Genomic DNA, 18,340 nt, shown 5'->3' on the forward strand with positions numbered 1-18,340 from the left:
GTGGGAGGAGTCAGATCAGGATTTACTGTTTGAGTTTCATGATGTTCAGTTTTCATGGTGATAGATCCACAGCCGATTACCCACACATGCATGTCTCTCTGTTACCGATGACCTCTGACCCTTAGACTGAGAATCCTCTCAGAGCTCCAGACGTACCCAAAGCATCAGCAAACGCCCGCGGCTGATGGAGCAGGAGGGCCGTGAGGAGCGCACGGCTGAGCTGTGGAGTCCATCTGTGTCCATCAGCCACTGTGGGACACAAATCCATGGCAACCACCTTTAACAGGCTGACACCTGAAATCTGTATATGACAGTTTGGGGGTTGAGTCACGAGACCGATGCTCGTCGTGTTCGTGGTCCTGTAAAACCATCACACAACAAAGAACGACGTTCAGCTGCTCGTGAGGATTTCATCGACCTTTAAACACAACCTCACAGATTTTACTGTTTTATTATAAAGACAAAGAGACTTTTCTTTCTTTACATTAAATAACTGAATTTTTCAATGTAATATTTATCTTTCTTCCTGACTTGATGGAAATAAGCAGTGGTTGGACCCTCTGGGTGGACGCTTCTGGCCCACGGGCCGTATGTTTGCCACCGTTGCTGTAAAGCTTGTGAAGCTAGAGTAGCTGCATCGTGAAGGTTCGCTGTGCCAGCTGCTGTTTGTTTGTGCGGCGTCTCACTGGGACACAAAGACTCGGCTCAGGTTTAAAACGGTTTTTATTAAAGCAACAACAGAAAGAAGCGCGGTTGGCGTGAGAGCGCCGTCAGCAGAGACCGCCACGGTCATCAGGGCTGCTCAGGTCCTCGAGCAGGGAATTGGTGAGCAGCCTTTCATCCTCTCTGCTGACGCTCCGAGACGTGAGGAAGGAGGAGCCGAAAGAGCGCCGAGAGCCGGAAGCAGGAAGAGGTCGAGGTCAGAGTCAGCGTCTGATTTGGCACGGCGTCTGATTGGGATGCTTTTTGGACCTCCCTGCCCTCCAGCTCTCGGCTTACTTTCAGGACCCGCAGTTCTCCTTCGGCAGCACGTCGACGTCCTGCTCTGTGGGCGGGGTCATCAGGGCGGGTTCGCTGCTCATCCTGTCGCCCTTGCGAGCTGCGGAGACAGAGAGAGATGGAGAACAGGAAAGAGTTTATTTAAAATGGAAGAACTTCCTGTCTGACACTGTTCTAACTTTAGAGGCTTTTATTCTGTAAAAACGTCAGCCTGAAGCTCCTCCAGCTTCACGCAGTCGGAGCTCTGATGTCTCTGTTCTCCTCACACAGGTGTGCTCAGGTGAGTCCAGCTCTGCTCCTGTGCTGGACCGTTTGTCTCTGGGTCCCGGTGATTCTGCTGCTCAGTCGCCATCAGACTCACAAAAGCGCCGAGTGTCGGCTCTGCAGCTCCACAGCACAGAAACAGGCGTTTCTTTGTGTCTGCAGGTCAAAGGTCGCGGTTCTGCTGAAGTGGTGTCAGCGCTGCAGAGGCGCCTCGTTGGCCACGGCGGCGTGGAGAAAAGAGGACAGTCTAAAACAGCTGCGAGAGCTTCACCACATCCTTCTCACCGCAGCTGCAGCTCTGAGCGCCGCTTTCTCACAGTAAACAGAGTCTGAGGCGAGTCTGCAGAGGATCTCTGACCGAACCTGAGCGTCACCTCTTTGTCTTCTGAGGTCGACTGACACCGATACATCACTGGAGGACACTGACCACACTCACATTTAGCCTGCTTGCATCCCGCGGTGCTCGGCTTCTCCGGCTGCTCCTCTCCTCGCGCCGCAGCCCGGATCTTCCTCGCCACGTACCGACAGGCTGCAAACAGAACGACATGAACTCGAGTGAGTTAACGGACCCACCGTGAGTCCCATTCCCCGAGAACATCGGGACTTAGGATCAGACTTAACTGAAATCATATCTGAGCCAGCAGGCTCTGACACCGCCACACCGTCCCCGAGTTTGACCCCTAACCCTGAATTATCCTGCCGGTGCAGGAAATGCTGATTACATCTCATAAATGCAAATTAACAGTCCGTTCATGTCTTTGTCAGAAGCTGACCTGATTGGCACTTTTTGGGGGGTAACAACAATAATAATATTGATATTTATAACAAAGTGCAGTAATAACAGTGTGCAATACACTTATTCTACATTTTATTACTAACTTAAGTTACTGCGTGGTGTTGTACGTAGTGCCGACGGGGGAGTTTTTCCATTGTACTGCTGTACTATGCCTGACTGTGCAATGACAGTAAAGAGTCCTTATCTTATCTTGTGGTAATTATCTGATGGTTCAGGCTTAGCGGGCTCGTTTGCATCTGGAGCTCCGGCTGTGGGAACCCCGCGATGATGGTGTCAGAGTCTGAAACCGGATGCAGGCTCGTGACCGTCTCGCTCGGCCGGTTTGGCTTCAGAGGAATCCAGAGAATGAATGTGGGTCCCAGCCACTGCTCCTTAATCTGACAGCTAAAATAATCCCAGCTTCTATTATCATTATTATTATGAAATCCTGTTTAGCTTCCGGTCGGCATCAATGAACATGCTGAAGCAAACAGAGACCATCGTTCATAATGTAAAGAGTCGCAGCGGCCACACACGAGAAACCAACACAGTGAAAAATGTCTCCACACACACGGAACTAAAGAAACGACACGTTACACGGTTCACGCTGACAGCTTTGGTTTTAAGTCATCTTTTCATTACTTATTTCTTTCTTTAATTTTCACTGATCGCTGAAGAAAGACTGTCGCTGTGTTCAGGCGCTCCGGAAGCTCCTTTACACCAGTTCAAAGTCTGGCACGTAAATCCAGGTGAGACCAAATCAGCGCTGTTTACCATCTGCACTCAGATTAGACCGAGATTATCTTTAAAGGTGGGAGTTAATCTGGGCTGTCTCTCAGCCGCAGGTTTGGCTCTCGGGGTTAATCCAGAGTTTAGCCAGAGCCAGGCCCTCAACTGTGGGCTCGATCTAATCCCTGGAGTAACCCTGACAGAGCCGCAGGTAACCCGGAAGTGAGAAGCCTGGTCTCGGGTTCAGACCTGAGCCAGAGTCTGTCGGACTCACCGCTGATGATCAGTCACACCATCCTTCAGATGCGCGGTGTCAGGAGCTGCTGTTCTGGTCCGTGTGTGTTAACGCTCAGCTGATATCTGAGCTCTTCCTCAATAACAAGTCTCCTCTGATAGCCCCTCCCTCTGAGGAGGGGGAGGAGCCTTCACTGTCGCTGCAACAAGCTCAGATCCTCCTTCTGAGTGATCTGTGCTCCTGGATCGTCCAACACTGAATCTGACTGTAACCCACGATGCTGTCAGGTCAACGATGGTGTTCAGAGGGGTCAGACAGATTGTAACTGAGTACATGTACTCAAATACTTACTGAAGTGCAGCTTTAATGTACTTCAGTAAGTATTTGAGTACATGTACTCAAATACTTACTGAAGTGCAGCTTTAATGTACTTCAGTAAGTATTTCTGTGCAGTGGCGGTCCTAGCCTGTTTGGCGCCCTGGGCGAACACTCCCTCTGCCCCCCCCCCCCCCCCCCCCCACACACACACACACACACACATATGGAGAGAGAGAGAGAGAGAGAGAGAGAGAGAGAGAGAGAGAGAGAGAGAGAGAGTGCATAGTATGCAAACGGCTACCAAACAGCCATCATAATTCGTCATACAATGAGAACAGGACAAATCAACAACTGACACTGACTCATTAATATTAAAACCTGTAACATAATGTGTTGTTTGGAGTTTCGTCTGTTACTGTTGCTGTTTTTACCATTTCTTCTGGGAGCAACTGTAACCCACATTATTTCCTCATTGTCAGTTGTTGATTAGCTTCCCCAGCTCATGAATGGACGCGATGCTGTTTTGATCCTGAGAGACAGTTACTTCTACATCTGCATCATCGCTCTCAGCGCCACTCTCCCAAAACTCTTCGTCAGGCTCAACATGAGCTTCCTCCATGAGGCCGCCTCTCTCTGACTCTCTGTCCAGTTCAACATCCAAACTAGGCAGAGGGTGACGTCACACAATGCACTGGCACAAGATGGCGCTGCACATGCTCTAAAACATAGGTGTCAAACTCTGGCCCGCGAAGCCATACCAAATTACTATTAGAGCTGGACTACTGGTATTATACAGCTAATATATATGTTGTTTAGTATTAAGCTTTGCTTGTTCCATATTCAGTCCATAAGAAAAGATTCATTCATATATCTGGAGGAAGGTTTTTTTTTCAATAAATATCAATGTTAGCCCACGATTTTGTTCCAGTTTTCAATTTTGGACCACTTTGTATTTGAGTTTGACACCCCTGAAAACCAGTAACTTTAAACACTTACTGGTCAAATCCATCACAGACCTGACACAGCACCTGAGCGACGGTCCACAGTTCACTGAAACCTCATCAGAAATGCTGTCATGCAGAGGCGGAGCCAGACATTTGAAACACCCGGGGCTTAGCCCAAAGAGTAGTATGCATGTGGGATTTTTTTTTTTTTTTTTTTTTGGGGGGGGGGGGGGGGGGGGTGTAGAAATGACTGAAAGATTAATAAAGAATGACTTCATATAGGGAAAAATATATATCACATGTGCAGGACGCCTTAAACTAGTTTTTTAATTAAGCAGCAAGGCAGAACAAGGTCAGGGCTGCATCAAGACACGAGGACTAAACCCCAATTCAACCAGACCCAGAACTGATCCAGAATTAAAACAGGACTACAACAGTTCAAAATCAGGACTACTGAGGACTTAACCAAGACAGAACCAGAATCAGAACTAGATGATAGTAGCACTAAAAATCATCATAGACCTGCACTACACTTGTTTTTTAATTCTACCAAAGTCCACTATTTAGATTGAGAAAAGTTTATATAATTATTTAGCCTTGTTGTGCAAACAAGCCTGCAGAACTTAATAAATACAGAATTTGAAAAATAACAAACCTAAAAAGAAACACTAGGTACGAGATACATGAGGACCTGTGATACGGTGATACTTTTGGAAAACAACCATTTGACTAACATGTGTGTCTCACCTGCTCTTGTTCATCTGTTCTGTCCTCGTTCTCCATCTCTGCTCCTCTCTCTCCCTCTTTGTGCTGACAATCATCAAATATACAGTTGAAACCAGATATTTACTCTTCAGATAAAAACACTTTTTTAATTGTAACATCAAATCAGACTAAATGTTTATTTCTTTAGATTGATAAATATAAAAACATATTTGTTAACTTTAAGAGTAAAGAGAGAAACTATCTGTATTTCTTAATTGCAAATGGCACCAAATTGTATTCAAACTTGAGCCACACTTATGGAGCTCCACAGTTCTTTTCCTGGTGTTTTGGTTGATATCTCTTGATTTTCCCATGTCACAGAAACAGGCTCTGTGTTTTGCCTTATATGCATCCACAGCTGTGCCACCAGTTTACTCACATGGACTCTACTAACCTATCAGAAGCTTCTTCAGCTCAGAATGGAATCGTCTGGAGTTTTCTTATTAATTAACAATAAATTTAGTGTACATGTACTCCTAAATTTGATGAAAGTGATAAAAATAGCTCTGTCTCTCTTTATTCTGAAATTTAACTAATTCAAAATATATTTCAATATTTATCTAAAACAAAAATTTACTCTAAATTGATGTTGTACAGTAAAAATGTTTTATGTTTTCTCCCTAAAGTGTATGTAAATATCTGGTTACAAATGTGAATATCCTGCTGTGTACTGAAATCCCTCTTGTTTTGCATAGAAATATACCGAACAACATACAAAGCATAATATACAAAATAACATTTACCTGAGTTTTTTCTTTGAAAGAACCCTCTAATGTCCATTCTTATATTTCAGTACATAACTGAAACCGATTTAGTCGGGGAGGGTAAGAACTGAGAATATGAAATAAACACACGTAAGCTAAGACTCTAAAAAAAATAGCATTTGTTCGGATTTTCATTTCGCCATTTGTTGATTCACTTGAAGAGCAAGTAAAATAATATTGGTCAAGTGATCAGTTTCATATCAATCTTTCGTGATGCACCGTCATATTTACATTATTTGTACGGTACGAATTATTTGCTTTGGTACCTGCTCAAACTTAAGCTCTCCTTAGTATGGCTGGCTCCGTCTCTCCAACAGCGCACTCACGGGCAGCAGCTGCCCCGCCCCCTCGCTCAGTCGCTTAGTGCCTGAGCTTGGATCATACCAATATCAGGGGGGGATTCACGCACAGTCGTAAATTCCCACAGTGTGCATTATGTGCTTCGAATATTGTGTGTACTTTTTGTTTTATACAGTTGTCAGCCAGGCATCTAACTATGAAAAAATTACACTCCAAAATACCCCGGGCTTCTGACAAAACAACCCGGGCTTAAGCCCCGTAAGCCACCCCCCCGCTCCGCCCCTGCTGTCATGAAGACATTCTTAATGAAGGGAAACAGGAGGACAGACTGAGGCTGAAAATGACACCAGAACTGGACTGAAGGTCAGAGGAACAGGTGTGATGGAGAGATGGATCCACATCATGGTCAGTGTGTACGAGGAGGTCAGGAGGAGGTCCAGCAGTGAGCGTCTGCAGCCATCTGTGAAGCACGGTGGAGGCTGTGTCATGGTTTCAGGTCAGTCAGTGCTGTTGGAGATCTTAAACTGATGAATTACAGAGTCTGATCCACCACGCAGGAACATCTGGAAACATCTGACTGGCAGCAGCTTCATTTTTCAGCACGCCGATGATCCCAAACACACTGAGAGAGCAGTGAAAGCACACAGGAACACACACACGAGTCATGGAGTCCAGTGTCGAGTGGAGACTGCTTTGTTCCTCCTGAATTGGAGGCCTTGTTTCTTGAAGAGTCAAACACCATCCCGCTCATGCAGCGTTGTAGAGACATGCAGCCAGAGCTGCAAAGCACTGTGGGTGAGCCTCATGCACCCGCGTAGCTTCTACGTCTCTAAGCAGGCCTTAGCCATCACTCGTCATCGCTCGCTGTGTTATCAGTTAAATACAGGGACCAAACAGTGCTGCAAACATGCTTATCTGCTGGGAAGCTTTAACATGGGAGTCTACGGGGACGGGCTCGCTGCTTCCCCTACTGGACGTCAGAGGAACTGCATGTTTTGTGCTTCAGTGTGTTTCCGTCACCACGAGTGTGTGAACAGGTCCTCACAGCATCACACACACACTCCTGCCTTCCTTCCTTATGAGGCCCACTGTCATAATGACTTCAACCACAGACTGACCCGAGCCTCAGCTTGAACACACCGCGAGTCCGAACCCCCCTGCCCCCTAAAGCTGCCACCTGCCCACGTGACTGCACACTGTAAAAAGTAAGTGTCGGTGAAAACGTTGAGAAGTGCTACGGTTCCGTTTCGGAATAACTCGGTGCTGTTGGTTCGTCTGCCTGTGACTAAGCAGCAGACATGCGCGCTGTCACATAAATAAACCCACGTATAAATAAAGGCACGTGACACCCCGTGTGCGCGTGCTCTGGGTGAACCCACACTTTTTCCAGCGCGCTCTGATTCCTTGAAGCCGGACTCGTTTCTGCGCACACGCCAGTTTCGCTTCCGCGTACTTCCCCGCCTCTTGTTGCCGTGAAAGCTACCAGGAAACACACTCGGAGCCGGATCACAGCACACTGACAGCGGCGAACCTGCCGGGGACATGGCAGCCTCTGTGTGCGCCTTCATCCTGGCGCTTTACGCACTGTGCGGCTCCGCAGGTAAGCACACCTTTACTTTGAGGGCAGGTGAGGAGGAGGCGGTCTGACGGAGGGAAAGGCAGCGCAGAGCGTCTGGAGCTCAAAAAGAAAGCTCAGCTAGTGACGAGTGTTTAAACTAAAGCTGTGAGCTGAAACCCAGAGCACAGTCTGCTGTTTACTCAGTCAGACAGGTGAACTTTGACCCCAGCACAAGAGACAGCAGTGTGTTTTAGTGTCAGCGAACAGCGCTCATGTCTTTGTGTTTGTGCTCAGCCGGCTCAGGAGGGCTCAGCGCACCCACCCACGTCCGACTGACGTCCTACAACATGGACCTGGTGCTCAGGTGGGATCCACCTGAAGGGACGACCGATGTTCTGACCTACACGGCCGAGTACAGGTGAGTCACCGGCGGGTGTGACAGCTTCAGGTGATCGCAGTTTAGTGTCAGAGAACTGAGTCACTTTCAGTTTGAATGTTTACCTTCAGGAGGGCGAGTGCGATCATCACACTTAGGGCTGGGTATCGTCACTGATTTCTAGAATCGATTCAATTCCGATTCACAAGGTCCCGAATCGATTCGATCCACGATTCGATTTAATTCGATTCTATTCAATTTGAATATGGGAAATTTTGACAGTCAGAAATATTATAATTCAGATCAGCACATTTACATATTTTTGTATCTATAAAAAGGAAGCTGACACACGCAAGACTTTATCAAAGCTGTGAGCATCACAGCAGAGGCCTTTGTGTCAAAGTAGCTGAAGATAAAACACAGAAAAACATGAAGGTGATTTTCCTGTTCTGGGATTTTATAAAAATATTCTGCAGTACATCAAAAACGAAAGAAAACCATTAATCAACACATGATTGTAATCTGAAGTTACAGCGGTTTTATTAGAGACACAGCATTTTGCATTTTGCATAATTTCAAAAAGTTTTAATTTGTTCAGTATTGAACGGCAGAAATTAGGTTTTCTTTTCGGAAGTATATAAAACGAAAAAAAAAAGAAAGTCGGCCGACAGCGCTGTAAACAACGGTAGTCTTGTGCGTAACAAGCAAGCGAATAATGAAGAAAACAGATTTTTAGACGGGAAACTGTTCTTGAAGTATACTGAGAGAGAGAGGGAGAGAGAGAGAGAGCTGTGCATCGTGGTCGAAGCAAAACAGTAAAAGTCAGAGTGAATACATGACGATGTTTATGTGAAGCGTAGTTTGGATCTTCTTTTGCTGCTGGTTCGGTCAATATTGTTTGGAGTGACATCAAACTAACAGCTTTAGAATCAGCGCATAAAGGGCGTGAACACACGGACCCGCCGAATCAGAATCAGCGAGCTGTCGGCTTTCAGCCCCGACCGTGAGAAAGGCGACATCTCACTGATTCTGATCCGTGGGTTCGCGCTGTGTGTTTAAGTCTTTGTGCAGAATCCCTGTTCCTGCTCTCATTTACTCTCTTAGCTGTTTGGTGGTTCTTGAAATTTTGTGAGATGTCACCTGAGATTCTGGCATTTCGGGCAAAATAAATTTATATAAAAAAATCGATTCAGGATTTTAATGAATCGATTTTACGTTATCCAAGCCAGAATCGATTTTAATCGATGAATCGATTATAAAAACCCACCCCTAATCACACTGCGAGCTAGAAAAGGAAACTTAATCTTTGGGTCTTACTCGTCGCTGTCAGTGGAAAATCAAAGATTCCAGAGCAGCTGGGCTCAGAAATGGACGTTATTCTTCCTCCGAAGAGTCCGATCACCTCAGTGTTTGGGAGCAGGTCACACTTCGCTTTGTCATATTTTTAGTTGCTCTCTGAATCAGGGATGCCAAACATGAGGCCTGGGGACCAGCACCGGCCCACCAGAGGCTCCATTCTGGACAGTTCATAAAGTATTATGAAGAAGTTTTACCTGCAGGACACTGGCTTGGGAATACGTGGAAAGTTAAAATATTCCTAGATCTTTATAAACTACTGACATCATACAGAATGAGTGCACGTTTGCTCACTCCTGCCAAAATAAAAAATGAAAGGCTGCAGCAATAAAACATCCGCTGATGCTTTCTCCTATGAAACCCTTCGGTTCAGCGATGCTGCAGAGCTTCAGGTCCTGCTGGGATTTGTCCCAAGTAAGGCGCGAGCCTTTTCCCAGGGTCTGCATGGACTGAAGGAACAGTGACTGCAATAAAGCCTGTGAGCGCAGGATGTACTCTGTTCAGGCCACATAGAGGAAGTTGGATAAACTGTCAGTAAGATAATCCATGCAGAATGTGAACTAATGAAATCCGATGTGGCCACAGACCGCCCCTGAGAAGACCCGCCTACCTTGATGTACTCACGCGTGCGAGCAAACCTGACCCCCACGACAAGCCCATTACCGTCAGATTATGAAACACCACCCTATTCAGCTCTTCCCACCATGTCTGTGTCCGATGGGCTCCTGCAAAAAGCTCATTATCTGCAAACTGACGCGCCGCCATCCCTGCATGAGGAAGCACCTGTACCTCCAGGTGAAGCGCTGATGGTGCCTCGCGATGAGGAGACTGAAACAGCCGTGTCCAAAGAAGAAGTACAAACGCAGTTATGGAATCACAAAGTCACAAAAGTTACTCATCCAAGAGCGGGGGAACGGTGAGTTCCAGCTGTTGTTCTGGGAGAGATCATTCTAAGAAGAACGGATTTCATGAGTCTGTATAAATGTGCCCTCGTGTCCAGCATCAGGAGTTTTTCCTGCAGGCAGTATAAATTTGAACCTGATGTCTTTCTGTAGGAACAAACATTTAAAACTCAGCGCTGAGTAAACCTTCCATCACACCTGGATTTACCTGGATGCAGAGGTGCGGCGGTTATTCTGTAGAACGCCGTGCGCTGATGAACAGTGTGTTTGCAGACTCGTGGATTAGTCGTGTTTTTTCTCTCCTGTTGAGATGTCGAGTAAAACCGTCACAGGAACATCTTCGCTTCTTTGTGGGTGTTGACCTCTGACCTCAGCCCCTCCTCCCTGCGCTGTCAGATCTCGGCTTTATGAGGTCGATCTGATGAAGACGTGCGTTCAGGCAGAAGTCAGGAGGCGGAGTCATGTTCAGATGAACAGATTAAACTGCGGTGCGTTTGTGGAACCGACACAACCGCCGTCATGTCCAAACATAATCTCAGCATCTGATTGGTCAGGGCACAGCCTTCCATCTGTGCCCGGCTCAGGCAAGCCGGCGGCGTTCCCGGGTCTTCTTTGCGTGGACGCAGTGATGATCCTGAGCCCATGCAGATGTGTCCATCCAGCTGTGTGCGCTCTGGAAACACCCGGCCTCCTCTTTAGTTGGCAGACGTCGAGGTTTACACTCTTCTCCAGCCTTTTGTTGCAGCTCGTCCAACTTTTCTGAAAAACGATTCTAAAGCGGTGTCAGTGTCAGCACTCGATGTGCTCCCTTTGTGCGTTTTCAGATGATCCTTAATGATTATTTAAAAACAGTATGCACGTGCTCTGAAACGGTGAGGACAGCGCAGTGACTGCAGACCGGTTTAGTCCTGCTTTGCATATGAATCTGTGATATCTGCACCATCAGTCCTGCTGTTCCACATTTCTGAAAAGCTGCAATCAGATCACTTACAGGAAGAACAGCACCTGCCTTTCTCCTGCTCTCCGGCCCACTGAAGCCATTTTAATATGTGTGGTGTGGTTTGTGAGGACCGTGGTGAAATCGAAGCTGTTATTGTTGCGGTCCAGGTGTTCACACAACAGAAACGTCCTCTTATCTGCAGCGTCTCTGTTCTGGGAAACGCCTCCACTCAACTGACTCGTTAGAAAGCAAACGCACGCTTTTCTGTCCCGATGCACAAACGGTGAACGTGGCGTTCCAGCTTTGATGTAACCAGCACCGCCAGCTCGTGTGAGCGTTAGTTTCTTTGCTTCGTGCCGTCACACGTCCTGCAGGATAAAGTCGTGAGATCTTCTTGAACAGCGGTCGTGTTCCCGAGAGGAGAACATCTGTCTGAAGTCACACCTGTGACGCCATCGCTGTGTTTCTCTGTTACAGAAGCTTAGCAACTGGATACAACAATGGCTGCACAAACACATCAGCCCTCAAATGTGAGTTCACCTCCTCCTCCATCACCGTGCACGGGAGTTACACGGGCAGAGTGCGGGCGCATCGGGGGGCCGAGAGCTCCAGCTGGGTGGAGAGTAACGTCATTGACATGGACAGACACAGTAAGTGAAGCTCGTCATATGTGCGGAGCTCATTTGTCTCTGATCCAGTAGCGTGACACAGAGAGGAAAACCGAGTATTAGCCGATGACGAGCTGATGGGTGTCGTTTATCCCACTGAAACTTTTGCCCGTTTGGCACTCGGGTGGAAATTTTAGCTCTGTGCTAAAAAACCAGCCCATAGTGATTGGAGAGGGGATCTAACCCCTGCAGTTATCTGCATTTGAAACTATGAAATCTGCAGGCACAAAGCAAGACCTTTGCTTCTGGGAGCTTTTGGTATCCTCTCGTTGGCCACTTCTACTGGACAGAGCTGAAGCTTTTCCAGTTGTGCCACATGTGCTCCACAGTGGGAAATGTTGCTCTAACTCCCATCGGCTGCTCAGTTTTGTTCCAAGCTTCCATGTTAGTGGATTTCCAGGCCAAGACTTTCCCCTCTGTCGTCTGGTATTTACAAAGGAAGAGGCTAAAAAGCCAGCTGACAATTATAAGGCAGCAGATAATAACCCTCACAGCTGACTTGTAGATGATTAAGGTTATTTTCCCTCGTGTAATGTCATCATTGATCTAACAGAACAAGTTTTGGGAGGTAAAATGAAAGATTGGTGAATGAGACCATTTGGTGGCTCTCAGAGAAGCTTCCTGAGATCAGGATGGTCCCCTTCAGCTCCGGTTCAGACTGTGGCAGCAGCTGTGTGGGGAGTCTGCAGTTATGCAATGACTGCTTCAGCAGGGGGCGTCTGAAGAGCCTCGCTGAGCTGAAGACGATCAGAAATGAAACCGTGAGCGAGCTTTTCAGCGTCTCGCTCGTCAGAGCTCTCGCCGTCGCTGACTTCAGTCCAGTCAGAGTGAAATCCTGGTTTCTGTGTTTCTGTCTGTGTCCTCAGTGAAACCGTCTGCCGTCATGGTGGGAACCTCCCCAGCTCCAAGCACACTGGCATAACAGAGCTGTAGCAGATGGAGTGGACTGTTAGAGAAGCTGCAGCTTTGATTTTGTCCAATAAAAACGTCTCTCCACATCTGTCCCCCTCAGCCTTCATCGGTCCACCTGATGTGACTCTTCATGTCACTGGGACATCTTTGGAAGTCAGCATTAAAGACCCAGTGTTCAAGCAGTCAGAACTGAGGGAGACGTACACCTCGGCCACCTATAACATCACCTACTGGAAGAGCAGCTCGAAGGAAGAGGTGGGAACGCCGGTTTGTAGTTTTAGCTTCTAATATTATTAGAAGCTAACATTATGCCAGCTAATATCAGGCTCCAGTGTCCTAAAATCACACTTTCCCTCTGATAAACAGTTTGATTACGTTCTCATATCACACGAGAGTTTGTTCACAAAGCGTCTGGGTGCAACAATGTTAGATGCACAATAAAGTTTCATTAAACCAGCTAAAAGCAGCAGAAACAGCATTGCTAAGGACACTTAAGCATAAGCTCAACAACTCATGGCTGAGCTCCCCTGACTTGCACTGGCCTCCTGTCACAGAGCTTCACAGCCTCTTTCAGATTAAATAAAGGTGGCGGCGTCTCGCCCACCAGTGACAGCTGAGGTAAACAGCACTGACAGCCTTCCACAGGCTTGGAGGTGGACGCGGTCCAAACAGTAGCAGGAATACGGCCACAACTGTTATGATGTACAGTCCAAATTTCATGTGTTTGATCTCTCATAGAAGCATGTTTGTCCTACAGCAGCCACCGTAGTTAGAGCTACGCACTTAAAGTGTGAGGGGTAAGAAACTGCTGACAGCTAGTGATGATGTTTTACACACTGTAACTAGGGATGCACCGATACCAGTATCGGTGCATCCCTAACTGTAACTTTTAAAAATTCAAAGAGTGAAAACAGTGAAATCAGCTGAGCTCCTCTGCTGCCTCCTACAGGTAGAAACAATGAGTGACATGATGCAGGACCGAGTGGTTCTTAGTGACCTGGACCCGCTGAGCGAATACTGCGTCCAGGTCCAAATCATCACCAACATGAACCCCAGACCGAGCGAGTACAGCGACGTCGTCTGTGAGCGCACCGGTGACGGTAGGCACCGCCGTCACACAGCCGTCACAATCGCTCAAGGTGTCGCTGATGGGCTCACCTGCTGCTGTGTGGTTTTCTTACAGTGGATGCAGCTCCGTGGGTGGCGGCCGTGGTGGCGTTTGTGGTCATGGCCATGGTGGTGGCTCTGGTGGTGACTCTGGTGGTCTACTGGAAACAAATCTCCAAGTTCCTGTGCCCAGAAGTCGTGCTGCCGCCACACTTTAAAGAGGTGTGTGTGTGTGTGTGTGTGTGTGTGTGTGTGTGTGTGTGTGTGTGTGTGTTCTTTAATCTAACACTGACCTTTCTGCCCCGCCCCCTCAGTCTCTGCTGCTGAATGATCCCAACTCCATCTACCCAGTCTCGCTGCCCTCTGAGCACTGCGACCACGTCAGCATCGTAGCAGACCACAGGACTGAGGAGGAAGGAGGGTGCAGCACTCAGCCTGATACCTCACAGGATGGGGGCTAGGAGGCGCAGGAGGGGGTGGGATGCACTTTAAAGACTCTGAGAATCGGCCTCTGACTGTGAGGTTTTAGAGCTGTGAACTCTGCAGCAGTGAAGTGATGAAGACGAGCAAGAACAGGTGAAGCTGGCCCAGGTGAAGCTGTTCCCACTGTCACAGGCTGCTGTTTATACTTTAATAGTTTATTCATGTCAATGTAAATGTTTTGCTTTCTACTGGTTTTTTAATGGTTTTAATGGTCGGAGGTTAACCGAAGCCTGTGCTGCTCCTGCTCGTAGGAACCAGGTGACCCGATGCTGGGCTGTACTGAGACAGTCTGGGTCTTTTACTGCTCTGTCTTCGTAGCCCAGTTTAATTACGTGTTCAGTAACTGGATTACAACATAACTACATGTGAAGGTGTAGCCCTGCAGGCTGTGTGTTTGGGTGTAGTAATAACTGATGTGGGGATGAGGTTGGCTTGGGTTTGCCACCAGCTGCTGTGAGACCTCGCCGTCCTCTGCTGTTTCCAGCGGGTTCACCTTGGATCTCCATCAGGCAGGATTCGGGCCGTCCAGCAGAACTTATGATGAAGAAGTGTGAACACTGTAAATACTCTGATTTATTTCTAATAAAAGTCTTTGTGACGGATGAAATGCTTCTGATTGTTCTTCGCTACAGAAACACGTGAAACATCGTTTTAAATCAGACTCAAACTTGGCTGCTGGTGTTCCAGATCAAGTGGCGTTGGTCAAACAGATGTGTGGTAGACTTGCTTTTCAGGACTCCATTTGAGTGCTCACAAAGTAAACTGCACGCTTTAGTTGTGAAGCGAAAACGCTGAAATCGCAGTAATAACACGTGCGAGGGGAACGATAACAACGACAAGATTCTCCAGATCGTTCGCTCTGTCCTGTGAACTCCATCGGCGTGGTGTCAGTCGTTTGGTGTTTCTGCGATCGTGCGAGAGAACATCACCAGGTAAACTTTTTGAATATTTTATTGTTCAGCAGCAACAAGACTGACGGAGTGTGTTTGAGGGAAGCTCACAAATGTCAGGGAGGAAATATTTGATGTTTATTTGCTGGTTTGTCGGTAGCAGCTCCTGAAAAGCAAGTCTACCACACATCTGTTCGAGCAACTGTTGCCAACCAAGTTGATTTTGCCTCTGACAAAGACGACTCCTCAGCCAGGCCTCATTTCAAAGCCCTGTAGCGCCACCCTGAGGCCCCAGTGCTACCTGTACACGGGCCGTTGAGGCCAGCAGGAGGCGCTCCAGTTGAACTTGTTTTCCCATCAGTCACTGCGTGGACGCACACTTCAGCTGCATTTATGAATCATTTGAACCCTCCTTTATTTATTTTGTGCATCTCGATGATGTTTTGTTCTGCTGGGCTGTTCTTTTGGTCCGGCTCTCAGACTAAAGGTCAGCTGTCACATCACATGTTTTTTTACAGGCTACTGACAAAAAAACAAACACTTTTAACCACATCCTCGCTGAAAACACAGAAATGCAGAACTTCAGCAGCACAGGAAGTTTCAGGGTTTTACTCAGAACCAGAAAAACTTTATTTTGAGACGTGAGGCAGAGCCTTCAGTTCTCAGGCCCCTCTTCTGTGGAACCAGTTTGGATCCAGGAGACAGACACTATCTCTACTTTCAAGATCAGGCTTCAAACTTTCCTCTTTGCTAAAGCATATAGTTAGGGCTGGACCAGGTGACCCTGAATCCTCCCTTAGTTATGCTGCAATAGACGTAGGCTGCCGGGGATTCCCATGATGCACTGGGTGTTTCTTCTTCACTCTCTTAAACAAAGTCTATTTTAGTTTCATGATCTGTAATGAAATGATCTAAATCATTTATAAAACAAACTGACCTCTACACCTGATCTTAAAACCTATTTTGTCACATCTAAGTTGTAATTGGAACATGAGATGAAAATGCAAAGTTTTCTTTTCTTCACTGTTACTTGTGTTGTTGCAGGATGGGGTTAAAATCATATTTTCCTGGGTATGAGCTCCTGATCCCTCAGCTCCCAGTATGAAGTGGTTTAGTGGTGTTCTTCTCACAGGCATCTGTGTCACCTTCCCTGGAGCTGCTGGTTTAATCTTTTAAACTTGTAGGTCCTGAAACAATCTTTGCTTTCCAGTAAAATTCCTTTTGTGTCTCGTTTGTCCTGAAAAGTTTATCTGGCTGTGTTTCCTACTGACGTTGGAACTGTGACAGTTTCAGTATGGCTGTTGAGGACAGCGTGCATACTAGGGCTGCCACGACTAGTCACGATTAGTCGACTATCAAAATGGTCGACGACTGATTTAATAGTCGACGCGTCGTTTGAAGCTTTGTAAGATCACAAAAGATCTAATCTTTTGTGAGCTAGTAGTAGGATAAAGGAATAAGTAGCAGGATTTAAGAGTGTAATAACGGACTGAAACAGAAGATGGCAGCACTGCATGTACAAGGATGCCAGCTGCCGTTAAACCCCGAAGAAGAAGAAGAAGAAGAAGAAGAAGCTGTGTCCGGTATCATAGCTTTTTTTTTATCGGAGCATTTTTTCTTTTTTTGCCGATGCCCGTGATGCCGCCCCGGGCAAACCGCCCGTGTCGCCCGTATCTAAAACCGCTGCTGTTTCTGTGTTCTGTTGCTTCCTGTGTACTCCACTGTGTCATACTGTAGATTTGATTCATCGTTTACAGGTGAAGCTGTCATTAAAATCATTGAATGAGATCAATGAATCAGTGATCAGGATCCAGTGGATGGATACGATTCAGCCTGTGGTTGTGATGTGAATAAAAGTGACGTGAATAAATCTGTGATCTCTGATCAGTTTGTTTAAGGATCACATTTTCATACAGAGGGATTTATTTTGGCTTCACAGACGCTGAAGCTTCAAACATGTCAGCAGGCTGGTGGTTATTATGGGATGGCATCCTCTCCTGCTGGGTGAGCAGAGTCTGTTCATTTTCATTACAGTCCAGGGTCATGGTGTGGGCGGAGCCTATCACAGGTCTCATAGGGTGAGAGATGGGTACACCTGTACAGGTTTCGATCCATCACAGAGCTCTGTGTGCCTGAGTCAGACATTTGAACTTTATACAGCTTTAGGTTGTGTTTTAGTTTCAGCTGCTGAAAAAGAATCTTAGCTTATCTTGTGTTATGTTGAAGGAAAACTGAATCTCTCTCCGTAGACTCTAACACCTCAGAGTGATCTATCAGTGAGTCTGCAGATATGAACAAAAGCAGACTCAGAGCCTACCATATCGCCTCTTATCATCGCTTTAATGACGTTTCCATCTGCTATCTCACCTGCTGACACGTCTGAACCTTCACCGACACCCACAGCTGGACTCTGAACATCTGGCTGCCTAAAAAGAAGAAAACCATCCACACAAAGATTAGGAGCTGGAAAGTGATCGGGGTGAGTTTACTGCTCTGTGTGTAGCTGTTCAGTGTTGAATGTTCACGGATGAACCTCCTCAGGAGGAGAGTGAAGGAGTCGTCCTGCATCAGTATCTGTTCAGTTAGGTCCATATATATATGGACACTGACAAGTTTTGTGTTGTGACCTGTTTACTGAGTCATATTCCAGTTATAGTTATATAATAGACGTGGATATGATGGTTAGACTCTCAGCTTTCGATCGAGGGTAACCACGTTCAGACTGGGTGAAGGGTTTAGGAGTTTCAGCTCCTTAACGTGTGCAACCCTCTTCTTAAGTGGGCCAAAAGTAATTGGACAGTTGACTCAAAGGCTATTTCATGGACAGGTGTGGGGAATTTCTTCATTACATCCTTATCTGTGGCCAAGTCAGTCACCTGACCTTCACCCAACTGAGCATTTCAGTTGTTCGAGACTAAACTTTGGTCAAAAAGACCCACAAACACACAGGAGCTGAAAGCTGCTGCAGTAAAGGCCTGAGAGAGAGAAGGAAACCAGCATCTGGTGATGTCTGTGAGTTTAAGACCGTCAGCAAACCCAGCAAAGGGTTTTCAAC

At 46.9% G+C, this 18,340-nt stretch overlaps 1 protein-coding gene and 2 long non-coding RNA genes across 3 annotated transcripts; 1 reads left to right on the forward strand and 2 right to left on the reverse strand.

Moving 5' to 3' along the window:
• Positions 1 to 705: 705 nt before the first annotated feature.
• Positions 706 to 17,667, reverse strand: LOC309691519. Its single transcript, XR_014272030.1, has 4 exons — positions 17,653 to 17,667; positions 3,042 to 3,267; positions 1,700 to 1,792; positions 706 to 1,099 (listed from the first exon to the last, which is right to left on the reverse strand). It is a non-coding gene; the product is annotated as an uncharacterized lncRNA (long non-coding RNA).
• LOC309690952 lies at positions 4,546 to 6,371 on the reverse strand. Its single transcript, XR_014271837.1, has 3 exons — positions 6,060 to 6,371; positions 5,773 to 5,860; positions 4,546 to 5,074 (listed from the first exon to the last, which is right to left on the reverse strand). It is a non-coding gene; the product is annotated as an uncharacterized lncRNA (long non-coding RNA).
• LOC309691509 (interleukin-10 receptor subunit beta-like) lies at positions 6,435 to 15,002 on the forward strand. The gene is made up of 7 exons (XM_082509226.1): positions 6,435 to 7,693; positions 7,946 to 8,069; positions 11,703 to 11,875; positions 12,906 to 13,060; positions 13,755 to 13,905; positions 13,989 to 14,134; positions 14,227 to 15,002. Exons 1-7 carry the CDS (start codon positions 7,636 to 7,638, stop codon positions 14,371 to 14,373), a joined length of 954 nt encoding a protein of 317 aa, XP_082365352.1. The 5' UTR covers positions 6,435 to 7,635; the 3' UTR covers positions 14,374 to 15,002.
• Positions 17,668 to 18,340: the final 673 nt, after the last annotated feature.

This window comes from Aulonocara stuartgranti (genome assembly GCF_965226115.1).
Source record: "Aulonocara stuartgranti genome assembly, chromosome: 16".
In the NCBI taxonomy this organism is placed as follows: domain Eukaryota; kingdom Metazoa; phylum Chordata; class Actinopteri; order Cichliformes; family Cichlidae; genus Aulonocara; species Aulonocara stuartgranti.